Raw genomic sequence first — 17473 nt, 5'->3', positions numbered from 1 at the left:
TTTGTATATATCCACACATATTTGTATATACACACCCACACTGGTCCCAGCTGGTGCACAGTGTCCCCTGTGACCACGGCTTCCCAAAGCTGGAGATGTTCCTTCTCTCTCAAGCACACACACACTGATTTTATTTATATATATATATATACACACACACACACACACCACACACACATATATATATTTATGCATGCATGTACACATAAATACACATTGATACACAAACACATACATGTACACACATACACACCCCCTGTGTGTGCACCATCTTTCCTGGGAGCATGGTTTCCCATGCATGGAGGATGTATGCAGACATATATATGTGTATATATAGAGAGAACACATAAAAATATATACACACATATATGTGTGCATGCTTATACATGGCTCTGGAGCCGGATGGCAGCGGGAGGGCCCCCCACCCTGCTCCCCATCCCTGGGGATGCCCCACTGAAGGGTCCTGCCCAGCCCTTGCCGACCTTCAGCTCTTTTCCTCGCACCCAGTGCCACAGGTATCTAAAGCGTGGGGAGGGAGGGAGCCGAGCAGCTGCTCTGTTCATAGCACCGAGCGCTGAGATGCTTTTGGGCAAATCTTTGAAAAGCAGTTATTTCTCTCCTAGCAATAAAAGGTTGGACAGATGCCATCCGTAGTCCTTATGCCTATGTGATTTCAGTGGCAGTAAGGAAAATTGGTTGAGCGTGAAGAGGGAGAACGAATAAATCTGCACACTTTGGTCTCTTTGGGGCCATGGGAGCGCAGGTAGTGCCAGCGTTGCCCTGGACTCACAGAGCCCCAAGCACCCACCCTGGTACCTGCAGGGGGATTTTGGCTCTCCAGGGTGGCCCTGCACACCAGCCGGGCCCCATGGGACAGCAGAGACCTAAATCAGCCAGAAATTCCAACATTAACAACTCCCATTCAAGGTGAGGATGCTAGCAATGAAAATCAGATTTCCCCCCCCCCCCCCCCCCCCCCCCCCCCCCCGTTTTATAGAATGAGCAGAGCTGATTCTGCAACATACCTGTCTCAGGGCTCGCGAAGACTGCACCCCCGGCTGCTTGTCCCACCTGGCAGCATCCCTTTAAAACCAGGCTGCAAAAAACTTGCATCCCACAATAAATAAGTGGAGGAAAAAAGTCTGAGCCCTGTCCTCCTCCGCTGCATCCCAGGGGGTGTGAGCAGCTCCCGCTTGTACCCAGCCAAGCCATGGAAGTGGGCTAGCACAGAAGGGGAGTAGAGGCTACTCGTTTTTAAAATACTGTATTTTTAATCCTTAAAAAATACTAGGACAGTATTTAACAAACTTCATTACACATCCGGCGACATATGCTTTCTTTTCATCCATAAAATTAATATTAGCATAAATAATTCTGTTATGCAAAAAGAAAGATTTTTGTCAAACAGCACCGATCCTCCGGTTTCGCGTGACACCGAGTATGTACAATTATAATACACGTGCGGACCCTTGCTGGACACAAGCTCTTCAAAACTGCTCAGTTTGTAGAAAACACTTCAAACTGGTTCATGATTTTTTTTGTACATTTTTTTGAAATTTTTTTTTCTCCTTTGCTTAAACAGGTAAGTATTTTTAGAATAACTATGTACAGCTGGACACTAGAGATTTGCATTAAGGTGCTTTAATTTGCTATCATTTGTATTTCAGTGCATTAAGAAGAAGGCAAATTAAAATCTCCACCCAATTGCTCCGGTTAACGAATGCAGTTTGAGAGCTGTGGCCAGCAAAGCCCAGGGGTTTGCTACAGCTCAGCCGCGGGAATGAGCAATCCTCATCTTTTTAAGGATATTATTTTTTACAGATTTTTGCAGCCCCGTAGTTTGCCCCAAGTTACGGGGCCCGTTGCTTCGGTGGCCCCTCTACCCTTGCGCTGCTGCCACCTCCTTGCAAACCCAGTTTGAAGCTCCTCTTGCCGTGGCACAGGGCCAGGAGTAGGGGTTGGGGATTTTTGCTATGTGTAGTGTTAATTTTTTTTTTTTTTTTTTTTTTGGCTTTTGGACCTGTTTAGGTGATTTCACACAAAGGGCTGTACTCTCATCTCGATGCAAACCCAAGTTCAGCACCCAAATCCCTCGGCATCGAGGTGAACCTCTGCTCCATAACCGGCGAGGGGCTGGGAGGGGGTGTGGGGAGGGGGGGACCCGACGACCCCCGGCAGCATCACTCCAGCCCCTGGGCGCTCCGCTCCCGCTCCGCCGCTCGCCTGCGGCTCCCGCTTTTAAAAAATCCAAGCTGTAGGGTTTAAAGAGAAACAAAAGAAAACCCCACCATTACTTCAGCGGATTGCTGGGAAGCGCCTTGCTTTTAACGGGATATTGCCGGGAGGTTTAGACCCTGAATATAAATAATACGTAAAGCAGAAAGAGGTCAGAGGAGCTTTTTGTGATGTCTGACGGTGCCGAGGGGCTCGTGGGGCTGTGGACATGGAGCTGGGGGGCCAGGGGGTCCCTCCACACATGGGGGGGTCTCCACCGAGCCGCAGCTGCCCCCAACGCGCGTGACTTAAGGGCTGCTCACCTTCCAGAGCACCAGGACAAGCAGGGCCAGGAGCAGGAGCCCTCCCAACGTGCTCCCCAGGATGATCCAGATGGGAATCTGTGACTCCTCCGGCTTGGAGATTTCAAATGTTATCTGCAAGGAAAGAGCATCAAAATACACTGCTGCTGCCAGGTGTGAGAGTGGGGTGGGTCGGAACGGAGGGGATGGGGGGGGTGGCGTGATGGTGGGGGTGCTGAGCACCCTTGGGAGGGTGCCAGAGCTGCTGGGGAGGATGCCTACGCCACGCACCAGCCATTTGGGTCGGGTTTTCCCTGTGGTGCCAGAACTGGAGCTGCCTGGCTCTGGCCACAACTGCACCGAGTTGCCCTGGGCTCTGCAGAGCCGGTTGCCTGGTGCTGGTCACTGCAGACCTTCTGCCGGCCACAGGGTTTTTCCCGCTGGGGTCATAGCAGGCTTTTGCAGCATCCTCAAAGCTGCCGGGTCCGTGTGTGACTGTCCTGCCCGGGGGCTCACCTGACGGCTGGGGTCCTCCTCACGGAAGATGAAGGGGCTCCCGAAGCGTCGCTGGAGAGCGGCGTTCATGGTGAGCTTCAGTGACTTGAACTTCAGCTGTGCAAAGAGATGCTGGACATGAGCACTGGCCATGGGAGAGGACCCAGCACCCAGACCAGGTACCCCCCAAAGCTTTAATCCCCCCTCCTCAGCTTTGCATCCATGCCAGGGATGCTGCGTGTTGCATCCAAGGGGGAGAACAATGCAGGTCATGTAGGGAGAAAGGTTAAATTGCAACAAAAAAGAATTCCTTGGGTTTAAATTCCCCACAATGAGGTGCTGTGCAGGATGTTGGATGTACACACAATGGGCTTTGAAAACAAAAATCACCCTACACGTGCCTGGGCTTCCTGGGGCGGGTGGGAGGTGGGGAAGGCAATTGCAGGAAAGTTAAAAAAAAAAATAACATGTTTTTGTGGTGTGAGGGCTCCTGCGGGCGATTTCTCCTCAAAAGCCGCATGCCTGCTTTGGGAGGACTTACTGCTTTCAGAGACTTCATCCACAGATTGCCACGCAAGTGCAAATTCATCTCCTCGTTGGGGGCTAATTTCACATTGCAGTCAATCGAAACGATGTCAGAGTTGCTGTGGTTCTGCAAGGGGAGAAGTTTGTGGTGTAGGAGCTGCTGAGAAGGGGATAAAAACCCCCTGGACTTCTCCCCCCGAGCGAGATCCAAATGCCGGTGGAGGGGCCACGCACCCGTCCTCCCATGTGGCCACGCGGCATCCCCATCCTAGGGGCTTGCTCTCTGATTTGGTGGCTGCCTGGGCTGGCAGGGCTCAGCCAGGGGCCAGGATCAGGCTCACGGAGGTGCATACCAGGTGGGGGGTGCGGGAGAGGTCCTCCTCGGCTGGCGTCCTCTGGTAGTCGGTGGTGTTTCCCCAGATGTTGCAGGTCGTGTTCTCCTATGGGAGAAGCCGATGGGCTCCGAGCATGGGGACAGGGACCACGGGGGCCACCTCTCCACATCCTGCCCCGTGCTCAGCACCCATCCTGGTGAGATCAGGGGGGACCCTGCACCCCCTGGGCTTTTCTGGTGCTGGTGACTGAGCCTCTTCTCCCCAGCATGCCTCCAGTTCACTCCAGGCACAGCTAACGCTTCCAAGACCCTCAAGAATTAATTGTGTGCTGTAGGGAGGTCTAGCTCGGAGAAATATTTGGACTAAACCCTTTGGCCACTACCATTTTCCGTGTTTCCAGCCAAGTGAATGCAAAAGGGAGAAGCACGGGCAGGAGCCAAGTCTGTCCATGCAGGTGTGAGCACGGCGGGGGTTTGCAAAGGGATGGGGTGACCCACTGCCCAGGGCTCCATCCCCACCCCCCGTGCAGAAGGGACCCACATGTGCTTAATGGGGGTGAAACCCCTTTCCTACCTGGTCCACCTCGAATTCGGTCAGGAGCAGGAGGCGGTTGCCCGCCCGGGTGGCCACGGGGACCGTGAGTTTGATGGTCACCCCCTCCACAGGGAAGAAGCCCAGGTTCTGCAGCTGCGAGGGCAGAGGACAGGGGCGTGCCTGGGGTGCCAGCATCCCGTGGGGCATCCCACCTCTGGGATGACGCTCAGGGGGTCCCTCAGCCAGTTTAAAACCCCCTCCTTACCTTGAAGGTGCAATGAAAGGGGGGGCCGATGCTGTCGTATCTCTCCAGGGAGCTGTTTGACCTGATTTCGTAATAGTCCAGGCTCGACGCCCTATCGTGACAAAGGAGGACAAGTTGTGAGGTGGGCTCGGCGCAAACAGAACACGAAGCAGCCCCGTGCCCAGCTGCCCCCAGCACCAGGCTGGGCAGCCCCAGCCCCACTGCAGGCAGATTCCCCAAGATTTGGTCTCTCTGGCCCCATTTTGGATGGAAACCATCGTCTGGCTCCACCTTGTGCAAAAAAAAAAGATGGGGGATTTTCAAGCTGTTCTGCTTTTGCAGTATTTTCCCTTTCTTTGTAGAAATTTTCTCGCCTTTTTAATATAACAGAGACATCCAAGGACCTGGTTGGCAGTTTGAATGTCATGTGTAAATCGGAGGAGGGAAATCACATCTCTGTTTCACAGCTGGAGAGGAGGGGAAGGAGCCAGAAGCATCTCACAGGTGCCTGGCCGGGATCGTCTGTGGTGGGACACACGCTCACCACTGTCACAACACAAAGTGCGTGGCCCAAAACCCCCCAAAACGCTCTGAAATGATTTCCTCTTTTTTTCTCCCCAACGTGCCCAGATTTGAATTTTTTGTGCTGGCACATTTCCTCCAAGCTCTCCCTTTTCCCATAAGGGCAATTCTGATATTTGTTAAAAGTGAGAATCCTCCTACTCCTCCAAAATTTTAAGTATTAAAATGGTTTTATTTTCAGTGCCCTACTGCTGCTAGTGTAAAAAAATTAAAATGACTGAAGGTCTTAAAAAATGTGCTAAGAATTACAGCAAGAGGTGCCAGGGAATGTGCTTCTAGGGTCCACATTTTTTCTTATGATCAGGTTAATAAATTATTATCTGTGCCTTAGCTCCCACTCTTCTTGGAGTGAGGACGCTCTCTGCTTTAGTTACTGTTGATGCCCAAACCCTTCCACACACATCCCTCAGCTGAGCTTCTGGTGAGAGGATTTTTTTAGTGGGATGGCTACCGGCCCAGACACTGGCTAGTAACACATGTTATGAACATTATTGTCTACAATAAGTACTTTTTTCCCTTAAAAAAATTGCCCTCACACCTATTTAATACCACTTGTGCATTTAACCATTATGAGAGCACAGCACCTTGCTGCTCCTTGATGTTGACTTTTATAAGGACCCACTGAGCAGGATGTCCCTGATTTTACGATTCCTTCAGCCACTTTTCTAAACAAATTGCCCAAATTAAAGCTCAGTTTGCACTGGGCTCTGTTTGAACGCAGCTCCCATGGGACCAGCGCTGGTTTCCCCAAAGGACACCCTGTAAACCATGTTCCTCTGAAAGCTGTGTCCCCTTCCCAAACACCCACCTGGTGAAGAGCAGGTCAGCTTCGTACTTCAGGTGAAAATTCAGGTGGGCGAAGTTGTCCTCCTTGGTGCTCTCCTTCTCCTCGCTGTCACTGAAACAGCAGCGGGGCAAGTGGGGAGTGAGGTGGGAGCTGGCTCCCCTCTGATTTTTTGGGGGGGATCATAGGAAGCAGGTGGAAAAAGGCTGAACTTTTGCTTTTTGGCCGAAGTGTAAAGAGAAGCAATTTTATTCTCTAACTTTTGTTAGCCCAAAGACATAACAGTAGATCATTTGGAGAGAGGTTTCGCACCCAGCAGCCTTAAAGGGGTGCAGCAGCCCCGGCAAAGTGAATCCTTGTCTGCTCTAATCATTGATGAAAATGGAAAAAAAAAAACCCTAGTGAGATTTCACTTGGCTTAAAAAAACTTTACCTGTGCAGGGCAAATGAGTGAGGAGAATTTTGCGAAGCTGTTAGGAGTACTTGCAGTTGTGAAGGCGGGTAAGAAAGCAGCAGTGGCTGGGGACCCTTCTTCAACTGCACAGCCACCACATGTACAGAAAAATGATGAATATAAATATATAAATAAATAAAAATAGCCTGGTTTGTGAATACAGGGCTGCACACTCTCTAATAACCCATGGCAACCAGGTTTTCTTGTGGTTATTCCCCGAGTAAGGCCTCGAGCATCACCTACGGCTATGGAAGAAGGCAACCCTCTGTTGACCTCGCAAACACGCTCAAGGGAGAAAGCAACCATTAACCTGTTGGCGATCAAGTAGATCTCCATGCTTTGAAGGAAAATCGACTTGCTGAACTCAAAATCCAGGCGAAAAGCTACCTGTGGAGGTTGGAAACAGATTGGAGACAACATTAGGGGAAAAAAAGCCCCGAGGGCCGGCCAGGCGTGGTGAGGGGGCTGTGTGGGTGAGAGCATCCCCCTGATCCCACGGGGAGATGCTGCCAGGCTTTGGGCAGAGCCTCGGCTTTCCAGGGAGAAAAGAGGCCTTGCTGGGGATTTGCAGGATTTGCTCTCAGCCCTGCACGCTGCATTTTTTTGCTGTGAGATTTGGAGAAGCGAGCAGCCCCCCTTTGGAAGAGAAACCCTCCGGGGGACCTGCAGCGAGAGGCCGCTCGCTCCCATCTGCGGCACGGGGTCGGCTGGCGGGGGAAGGCAGCCGGAGAGAGGCCAACAACAATAAAATGTGATAAATGTCACATCTGCGAGAGCTGTGGCAATGACCTCAAACTGTCTGGGACTGCACAGCTGAGTATAATATTAAAGCTCCTGCTGCTCTTGGGCCAAATTTCCATTTCCAGCTTGTCTTTGTTTTGGCAGGACCTGGACTACCTGATGCCACGCAGATGCATTCTCAGCCCCTGTAGGTCATGGGGAGTCGGGCTGCTGCGCGCTTTGTACAGCCACAGGCATCTGAGAGGACTTTTTTGGGAGCTTTCAAGCCTTGTGAGGTGCCTGGAGCTCATCCATCATTATCAAGCTTATGACAAGGAAAGGCTTCAGACAGATACGGGGGTTAGAAAGATTTTATCTTTAGATCCCGCTTGTATTGGCCCCTTTTCCCATGGGGATGCAGGACTGGCTTTTCCTTCCCCACCTTAGTGCTGTGTCTAGCATTAGCAAAGGGTTTTATGGCATATAAAAAAATGATGCCCACTAGACCTGGGCTTACCCCACGTGTTGGGAACTGCTGTAAGCTGCGGTTTGGAGGATGCCACCAACCCGAGGGGGCTTGGGCAGGCTCAGAGGATGGTCTGGAGGGACCTTGGCTGTTCAGAGCAAGGGAAATCGCTCAGGCACGGAAGGGTGCCTCATCCTGCGAGGAAGGAGCTCGAGGAAATTACCATCAGTGGTTTGAAGCCAACATTAAAATGCTCCAAAGGACTGGAGACAAATTCTTTGACTCAGAGGAGCTGGGTAGGATTTTGGTGCTCTCCTAGCACCAAGGCAGTGTCCTAGCCATCCCAGCTCCCCTAACGTGCCTTTCAAACACCAGCGATGGACAGGGAAAGGGAAGAAACCAAATGTTTATCTTTAAAAATCCTGTTCAAAACCCAAAGATGGATGGATGCGGCCCCGTGGCAATGCGCGGGGCAGCAGGCTCCTGTCCCATGGATGAAGCCTCACTTGGGCAGGAGGGAATAGCTTTACCTTGGCTTTGGCTCGGAAGAACGGGTAGCTCACGTTGCACACTTTCTTGTTGGGGTGCTTGTCTTCAGTCATGCAGTCAATGTTGATGTCCGTGTCGTCCTAAAATGGGACACGAAGTGTCCACGACACCGGGCATGAGCCCCATGTCCTGGCTCTTTATAAAAGCAGCAAACACACCCATGGGGCTCAAAACAGGCTTTAACTTTTGGAAAAAACAACCAAACCAACCAACCCCGCTTGTCACAGGCTGGGAATCCTTCCCATGCAGGCAAATTTCTAGGGCAGTTCCTGGAGAGGGGCATTTCTAATGAGCAGTTTCCAGCTTTCTGATTTAAATCCTTTTTAGAAATGTAACTACAGCAGTAAATGAATGAACTTGATTATTCTTGGCACTGTAATTGGGAAGAGGAATATTTTTCTGTGATGAGGAGTCACAGGGAAGCACCAAGAGATAACACGTGCTATTGTTCTACATGGCCGCTAGCTAAACAGTAATATTTAATTTCCTGTCTCAACAATTGCGTTTCTGCTGCTTGAACACCTTCCAACTCACCAGCCAGGCTGAGGAAGCTCCTGCCCACTGCAAAGCCCAAGCACAGGCTGTGGTGGGATGGGGTGCTGACCCTGCTCTGCTCCTCCTCTGCCAAGCTGTAGCAACCCTACAAGAGGTTGTAGCCTGGTTGTATGCAGGTGCCCATCCCCACCACGAGACAATGAGCTATTTCAGTTTTTGGCCCTGTGTTAGACCCCCACAAGGGTATCAGTTCGAGCTGCTGCCACCAGACAAGTCCTGCCCAGGAGCTGAAAGATCCCAGTACCAGCCACAGGGAAAATGCCTTAACAACTGCCAGCAACAGCCCAGAGCTTTCTCCCTGCTGAGATGATGGACTTTCTGGGGCTACAGCTAATTTTCATTTGGGTCTCTGTACAGCCTCCGACACAAACATCCATCCTCTCCAGTTGGCAATTTGCTTTTTTATAAGGACCGGCAGCCAGGAACCCATTAGCAGTGACGCTTCTATAACCAGCTACAAATATTTCCTGCAACCACTGCTGCACGGTGCTTTCTGTTACTGAGCAGCGTAGGGTTTTTCCCCCTCACTTAATTTGGAGTAATCTCTCAGAAAATACATTTTTCTTATTTTGTGGGCAACGTGCCCCACAATTTTCCCTTGGCATGGCTTGTAGAAAAACAAACACAGGACATGGGATCTGCAGGCGGGTATGAAGTCATTGGGGGGATGAGGGAGGGCTCAGCAGCATCAGCATATTTCCCAAACCTCGCTGGGAAAAAGGAGGACTTGCACTGAGACTGAGTGAGTGGTGGGGGTGAAATATTGGGGAGGTTGGGAGTGGATGGGGACGATGGGCTCATCCAGAGGACAGCCGTAGAGTGGCATCACCCGGCTCGGTGCTGAGCTGTGGCCACGTTCCCGTTATCAGCCCGTACTTCCAGGAGTTATATCTCAGCTGCAAAAATTCATCCCTGACAGGAACTTGGCCAAGTGCAGCAAGTATTTTTAAACTATTGGAGTAGAAAAATAAAGAGGGGAAATAATTTCATCTGCATTTGACCTTCTTTCAGGCTCTTAAAATTCAAACGTTTCTGTATTTCCAAAATAAAGACCTGAAAGGGCTGTAAGTGCTTAGAAACTAAGCCCATAAACATGTCTGATTTATGAGGGATGGAGACATTTTTGGGCTCTGGTTTAGGACACAGCTTTCTCATCCGGCCGGGATTAGAAGCACCTTTGGAAAGCCCTGGATCTCCCCCGGCGGCCTCACCTTGGGGATCAAGCTGGCGAACTGGAGGTTCCTGGAGAAGGAGATGTTGAGGACCGTGCTGTAGGCGTTTTCGCCTCGGTTCTCCAGCACCGCCTCCACGGCCACCCTCCTCCTGCTGCTCTCGATGATGAAGACGGAGGTGTCGAAAGAGAGGCTGAAGGCTGAGCAGTCCGGCGGTGCCCTCCGCAGAGCCCGCCGGCAGTACTCCCTGCAAGAGGAGGGCAGCGGTGCAGGCAAGGGCTGCCTGCAGCACCATGCCAAGACCCAGCTCCAGGATTTTTATGTGCACGGTGCATAGGATAGCGCAAGGAAATCCCTGCTCTGTTGTGCTGTGCTGCTATGGAAAGAGGAATCAGAAATTCCTCCCATGGATCATTGTTTTGTTTGTGATTTTTGACTAACGGTGCTTAGCTTTCTCAAAATCAGTTAGGAGCCCTTAGTACAGCTGGGATGTAAGGGAAAAAAAATAGATTCCATAGCATTAGCAAAGGGTAAAGCTGGTGTTTAGTTTCAGCCTGACTCAGATCTCTGTCCTGGCAAGTTTACCAACAGAGACTGCAATGGCAGCAGCATCTGCTTGTGCAGACTTGATGGGTGTTTGGCAATTTAATTTCTCTGTGAAAAATAGAAAAGGAAAGGAAAATGTATGACAGTGCCGTCTTCAGAGCCACCTTCTGCCTTTAATGACAGGGCAACCAGCGTGCCAGTTTGAAGGAATAACTCTATTCCAACAAGTCACCTCAAAAGTGGTTTTCTGGGCAGAAATCACCTCCATATCGGCTGCTTTTCTAGGGCATGATCCAGTCCCCGCTGATGCTGGCGGAAAAGCTCCACAGGCTTCAGGAGGAACCAAATTAGAGGTCTGGCACCTTGGTAGACCGCAGCATCTGCCCACAGTTATTTGTAAGACTCCAGCCACTAAGATCCATACATAATCCCTACCTACAGCTCACTTCAACCTCCCGCAGCCCAGCTGGGATTGCCGGGGGCCCCAGACCTCCTCCCGGCTGAGCCCTGGGTCACAGCCTCAGGACCAAGAGCTTTACAGGAGACACTGAGCAATAAATGCTGAATTACGGAATACAAGTAATCCCCAGGTAGCAGTGCTGGCCATGAGCTTGGTCCAGAGCCCACTGCCGTCAACAGGAGGTGGAGATTCAGGCTCCTGTGCTCCTAGATAACCTTTAAAAGCTCTTTAAGTGATGAAATGTATCATATAATTATTTCTGCTGCATGAGTCAAGCCTGTAATTGCCAAGTGGGTAATGCCAGCCTTGCATTTATTCCCCCCTGTTATTGACCGATTTGTCTCCCTGGGGATCATCACCATGGCATCAAATATTAGTTGTTCTGTGGATTCCCTGAAAAACCACCGATGGATTCCAGGCAGGGTGCAGGCAGAGGCTCAGAGAGTCGCTGCGAGCGGAGGCGCTGAGGAGCACCTTGTGGTGCTGTTGGATGAAGGACCAGTTGCATGCCAGAATTTATGGAGTGTGGGTTGGGGCTGGGCTTGTGGTACCAGTTGGGAGGATGCTCTGAGCGACCTACTCACATGGCACTGGGCACATCGCTTCTGGCATCCAGGACTAGATCAGGGACACAGTGCTCATCCTCATTGCACCCGTTCCAGAAAGGGACCTGAGGGAGACAAAAAGAGCATCTTGGTGACGATTTGTGCCCCAGGTTGTGCTCCAAGGAGAAGGGACACGGACGGTGATCCCAGTCTGGGCCCAACACATTGCTATTGCAGGAGGGTTCAAGGATTACAACCCCAAGATAAAGAAGCAAATGTTATATCCAGAGATAAATCTGCTGAGAAAAGGCACCCTGGGAGGTCAGTGCTGCTACCTACCGAGACCTTGAGAGAGGTGGGCCAGCCGTCGTCCAGCATGGGACCATTCTCGGGGTGCTCCAGCTCATAGTCAATGGAGAACGTCACTGGTTTCACATAGTCAGCTGTGTCCTGAGGTGCACAGAAAGCATTGTTGAGGACAGGGCTCCTGCTTGTGGAGGGGCAGCATCAGAGAACAAGGTAAGGCAGAGCTACAGGCATGCGTGGTTATTTTATGAAATAAAAGCTTTGCAATCGAGTGTACTTTGGTGTGAAACCATCCTGCCTCTCCAGCTAACCCTCACCTAGGGACAGGACAACCTGAGCTCAGCGGTGCTGCTCAGCAGCCATCCACACATACATGTCTGACGATGCTGGAAATGTTGCACCCTGGAGATGTTGGCTCCAAAAAGCGGGTGCTCGGGACTGGGGGCTGTCCCCACGGATGACAGAGCTGTCCTGCAACCCTCACCCTGGGCCCGTCCAGCTGGTAATGAAGCTGCACCTTTCCTGCAGCTCTGTGAGCTCTTCCCATGCATTGTCCCAGCTGCACGGGGTGCACTGAGATGCTCTGAAGCGAGATGCTTCTTGGGCTAAATCACAAGCTCCATCTTGAGCTACAGTCTCGAATTTCCCAGAAGTTCACGGCAGTTCAGGCCAGGGCTTGGGGCAGGGCCAGTCTGGCAGCTCAGCCCTCCCTGGCCTCTGCAATATTCTCATCATTCGCTGAGAATGTTTGATTTTGGCCAGGTTTGTGCATCAGCTGTTCCCTGCGAGCGACGCAGAGGGTTTCACCGGCTCCTGCACCCAGGGAAGGGGACCCTGATGGTTAGAGGGGTGCAGGGGGTGAAAGCACTGGGGACTTGCACGGAGGCATTTGGTTCCCAACGGGAAAAAAAGAGTTTTCACCAATTTTGGAGCAGGAGGATGAGCCTGACTGGGGCGTCAGGAGTGCACGCCCTCCCCGAGGGCACGGCTCATGGAAAGGAGCACAGAGCAAGCTGGGGCTGCGATGAAGTCAGTGCTCAGGGACCCAGCAGCTCCATTCCCAACCACATCAAACCCAGCACGAAGAAATCCAGGCGCGGTGGGGAGGAGGCTCATTTCCAGCCCCACGAAGCCATTGAGGCTCCTCCAACCACGTCCCAGCACATCACTGTTTTGTGCAAGGTGGAGAGCATCTTTGCTCAGGCGGCCGGCTCTCCCCCCTGGGCTGCCAGAGGAGGAGACCCCAGCCTCGGCCTCCTTCCCACTCACCAAGACGTGGAACTGGAGCCTGTCACAGTGCTCCTGCCCGGCGAGCAGCACCAGCCCCTTCTGCGTGTGCCGCTCTCCGCTCTCATCCAGGTGAGCCCGCGGCGTGTACCTGCGCTCGTCGATGGTGGCATTGTACCGCAGCGCTGGAAGGAGAGCAGCGCCGTCAGGGCTTCCCCCCCGTCGGGGTTACACTCACTATATAGTGACATTGGGTCAAAAATGTGGTTTTGGGGGCTCAAACCCCTATTGCCTCGCTGGGAGGAGTGTGGCGGGGAGCACACTGAGAGAAAATTGGGAAAATTAGGTTATAGTTAGCATTGCCTGTTTCTAACAGACATTTCTTCTGGGCAAAGCATCCACTCTCCAGGTCAAAGGAGGAACTTTAAAAGTGCATTATGATGAGACACTGCGTAAAATCTGTGCAGGGTATATAATTATTCGCCTCACATTCACATGTGGGCCTGTGCCAGTTCTGGAGGTATTGTACCCCAGAGTTCTCTTCTCTCCTAGATGCTTTACTGGAGATCATTTCCTTCCTGCAGTGCTGTCAGAAAGCAACAAGGTCCCCAACCCAACACCAAGCAGAGCAGGATTTGCACCCACTGCACCAGTGTGATGCAAACCCATCAGCCTCCAGCACACACTGTCTATGGGGTGGCTCTTCCGGGTAGAAATAAGTATAAAATTAAATAAATAAAGCAAGCCCTGCTCAGCTTTTTGTCCTGCATGCTCCACAGTTATAGCAGGCAGGAGGAAAGCACTGGATTTGGTAGTACCAATCAGAATTCTTGCTCTAGGGGGTGGGAGTTTTTCCTTTGGCTTTGCTCGGGACCCGATTTTCCTTTGACAGTGTTCGCTGCTGGGTTGCAAGGGGCTGAGCCACCATTGCTTCCCCCGGCTCCAGCTGAGTCACGGGCACCCGCCGGGTAGACTCAGGGTCACGGCAGCAGGCAAGGGTTTAATAGCAGAGCTGGCCAATAACTTCACAGAGATTCCCCGGGATATGAGGGAAACATGCACATATGGTCGGCAGATGTGTCCTGCCACTGCAGCGGGGAGGATGGACGAGTTCTGTGGGACGTGGTCTGGGCAAGTCCTCTCCTGTCCCGCTGGCCAGTGGTGTGGTGGGGACAACCCTGTCACACGTACCACGGCAAGAGGAGCTGCAGGAGAGCTTGGCCCCGGGGTGTAGGTGGGAGGAGAGGTTAAACATAGGCAAGGTTGTATCCTTGGGGTGTTTCTTGGCACTGCCTAATGGCAGATCCACCATCCCTGCTACATCAGCCAGGATAGGGACAAATTTGTGGGTAAAAAGGGATGCGGCGGGTGGCAATGTGCACGCCTCCAGACATGCCAAACTTCTGAATGGTTTCCCTTGGCAGAAGCCGGGTGCTCCCTCGGGGCTGGAGAGCTAAACAACTCATGAATTGGGGTTTTTGTCACGCGAGCAGCCGTGCCACTTACCCACGCTGGCCGTCTGGAAGTGAGCCGAGAGGAAGACAGCGGTGAAGCAGATGAAGGCCGACATGCAGGTGGCATCCTTCCCATTTCGCTTGCAGTCCTTGGTGAAGATATTGATTTTGGAGGGCTCGAAGCGGATGCTGGCATTGATCTGGACCACGCTGCGGGACCTGCGGGGCAAGCAAGGGTCACGAGATGTGTTTGCAGCGTGGGATGCCCACACATATCCGCAGCACCCTCCAAAAGTCTTCCACACCTCCAGATTCACCCTTCTCACACCTCTTCACCCATTTTCTCAACATCAGGAAGGTGCTGAGGAAGACCAAAGGCCACCACTGCATGCTGCTCTACTCTCAGCTCATATAAGTAGCATTTGAAGAATAGAATTTCTGGCACATATTTGCCTCCTGCTTATGCCAGTGAAGTAGCTCAGCACTGAGAGCTGGATTTGGCCCCTTGCATGCACATAACACATTTCAAGGCAGACCCCAGGGTGGCTCATCTCTGCTGGGCACAGCTACGCTCTGTCCTAACAGCTTCAAGGGACTTTTTAAACATCGATCAATATTTGAAAATCTTAAATTGTTCTTATTAAATAAGAACAGAGGGAGCCTGGGCAAATCACCATGAATCAATTAGCTGGTTTGAAACTCCCGGGAACTAATGATGAAATTCAATGCAAAATCAACTCTGACATCCTTCTAGGGCCCAACGGAATTGAAATCCCACGGCCCTGCTGGACAGGGGGATCGTTGTTGTGGAAAGATGCGTCAGATTGTTGGGAGATCAGTTTTCCCCCCAAAATATGTCAGCATATTGCAATGAGCTTCGGGCAGAGGAGAGTGCCAAAGGAGATACAGCTAACCACAACAGCACGGCGTTCCCCAGAGAGCCGACGGCCAAGTCTATGAGCCCGTCTTCGTTCAGGTCCAGCTGTCCATGAATGCTGCATCCAAAATACCTCAGGCCTGGCGCAAGGTCCGCAGCTGCTATCCGCTGAAAAGCAAAGGGGAGGATCCAGGCTGGTTTCCAGCAGGAGCATCCCTGCCTGCGAAGGAGGGGTTTGCCATGCCGACCTCCACCATGCTACTGAAGACACCTCTTTCCAAGCGACTGCACCAAACTTAATTTTCCAGGGAATGAGAGCAGTTTCTCTTTGGAGACACCATCCAGAGATTTCTGCTGAATTTACTCTGCATATTTACTATTTCTCACAAGTGTGAGAAACTTTTTATCTATAATAATCCATTGCACTGAGTGATAAGCATTGCCCCTAATTTCAAACACACCCTATGTTTGCTTTGTCTTCAACCCCTCACGAGAGAAAATATCTGGCAATAATAATTAACAGTGCAATACTGTGTGAGAATTTATTGTGCTCTATCAGTCCTTAAAATGGGCACAAATAGTGTCTATTCTGATGAAGGACAGGGACAACTGAAGCACCCAGGAGCTGTACCTGCTTGTACTTCTTCAGAATGGTCTCTTTGAGTCCGAGGAAGATGTATATTGCTCCTTGGTGCTCGTCCTCCAAAGGTGCCCCAACGACAAGGTCATTGTAGGAGTCCTGGTTGAGGTCGGGCACGGCGGCGATGCAGGAGCCAAAGCGGGAGTTCTGGTAGCTCTGCAGATCGACGAGGGCACCGCTGGAAACAAAGCGGTTCTACCGGGCCAGCCAAAGAGATAAAGCAGAAAAAAAACCCCAAAACCATCAGCAGCAAGCCTGGAAGGAGGAGAGAACCCTCAAAGGCAAGAAAAGAAGATGCAGTGATGTTTGAGTAATTTCTTTAAGGAAAGAGGTGAGAGCCCTCCCAGGGCTACGGGACTTTCTGTTGAGCACGTCCTTGGGGAGGGATGAGCCCTGCACCAGCCCCATGCCTGCTTTGTATAGCAACCTACGTAAATAATTGCATAAAAAGTTTAGATATGGGGACTCCCGCTGCTCCAGGCAGGCTCTGCAGCCTTGGATATAAAGCATGACCTACTTGCTGCCCTGCCCACCCCTGGACCTGATGGATTTGGCTCAGAAACTGCATTTTGAGCCAAATTTAAGGGCAGCAGGAAAGCTGGTCCTGCCCCAGAGCGCTGCTGGACGCCAGGGAAGGGGACAGCAATGACGCATGTCCCGTCTGTGACCTGAAATGATGGTGGAGGGACTGACCTTGCTGCTGCCCGTAACCCCATGCCTGGCCCAGCCTCTGGGCAGGAGGGTGCCCTTGGAGGGAATGATTTTGGGGGAGGCAGTGTGGATGGGGACTGTTTCTCTGGAGAGACACCCATGTTGCAAAGACGTCGCCTTGCACCCCGTGCATCACCTCCTCCAGGCTGGGAATCTCTCCTGGCCGGGAGCAGCAAAGCCTCGAGATGAGGCAGCTTCACTCCAGCACAGGCTGGACTCCCTTCACTGGCAGCGAGCAAACCCCCTGAGATTGTTTATAAACAAGGAAAACAGAGAAATCCTCCTCGAGTCTCGCAGCAGCCACAACAGCGAGGCGCTGCCAAGCTCTGTTGCCTTTGGACCGGGCTGCTTGTGCCCTGTGACGTTTGATGGAAGCTGGGGGGGTGCGTGCAGCCCAGAGCCACCCCAGGGAGGTGACATGGGGACACAGTTCCCCTACTAGTGCCCAAATGCCCCGGGCCCTGCCACGTACCTCCCGCAGGGTGTAGACATAGACCTTCCCCCTCTCCCTGCCCTCACTGAAGTACATGGGAGCTCCCACCAGCAACACGTCGGTGACGCCATCACCATTGACATCGAGGGAGTTGATCTCGCTGCCGTAGTAGGAGCCGATCTGGAGGAGGCAGAGGAGAGGATGGGAGCAATGCTCCTGGTGTGCGGGGGCACTGCCACCCTCCCCAGCAGGGACCGCGGGGACATTTCAAGCCCCATCCTTGCCACGGCCATGTGGTTTGGAGCTGCAGCATCCCCAGATGCCCATGGATGTGCTCCACTGC

At 52.1% G+C, this 17473-nt stretch overlaps 1 protein-coding gene across 1 annotated transcript in view; it reads right to left on the bottom strand.

The window, feature by feature from the left end:
• Positions 1 to 1248: 1248 nt before the first annotated feature.
• The window catches only part of ITGA11 (integrin subunit alpha 11), a 48188-nt gene continuing 31963 nt past the window's right edge, over positions 1249 to 17473 (bottom strand). The window contains exons 13-30 of the mRNA XM_074837105.1: positions 17170 to 17310; positions 15978 to 16181; positions 15384 to 15514; positions 14522 to 14688; positions 13058 to 13200; positions 11822 to 11932; positions 11522 to 11607; positions 9971 to 10178; positions 8186 to 8284; positions 6780 to 6856; positions 6040 to 6129; positions 4671 to 4761; positions 4445 to 4558; positions 3890 to 3976; positions 3553 to 3663; positions 3033 to 3128; positions 2538 to 2651; positions 1249 to 2252 (exon numbers count right to left, since the gene is read on the bottom strand). Of these exons, the coding sequence (XP_074693206.1) occupies positions 2181 to 2252; positions 2538 to 2651; positions 3033 to 3128; positions 3553 to 3663; positions 3890 to 3976; positions 4445 to 4558; positions 4671 to 4761; positions 6040 to 6129; positions 6780 to 6856; positions 8186 to 8284; positions 9971 to 10178; positions 11522 to 11607; positions 11822 to 11932; positions 13058 to 13200; positions 14522 to 14688; positions 15384 to 15514; positions 15978 to 16181; positions 17170 to 17310 (2142 nt within the window). The 3' untranslated portion in view covers positions 1249 to 2180. The remainder of the gene's footprint in view (positions 2253 to 2537; positions 2652 to 3032; positions 3129 to 3552; positions 3664 to 3889; positions 3977 to 4444; positions 4559 to 4670; positions 4762 to 6039; positions 6130 to 6779; positions 6857 to 8185; positions 8285 to 9970; positions 10179 to 11521; positions 11608 to 11821; positions 11933 to 13057; positions 13201 to 14521; positions 14689 to 15383; positions 15515 to 15977; positions 16182 to 17169; positions 17311 to 17473) is intronic.

The sequence above is a fragment of the Strix aluco genome, chromosome 12 (assembly GCF_031877795.1).
Source record: "Strix aluco isolate bStrAlu1 chromosome 12, bStrAlu1.hap1, whole genome shotgun sequence".
Taxonomy (NCBI): domain Eukaryota; kingdom Metazoa; phylum Chordata; class Aves; order Strigiformes; family Strigidae; genus Strix; species Strix aluco.
This window is presented reverse-complemented; position numbering and strand designations above follow the sequence as displayed.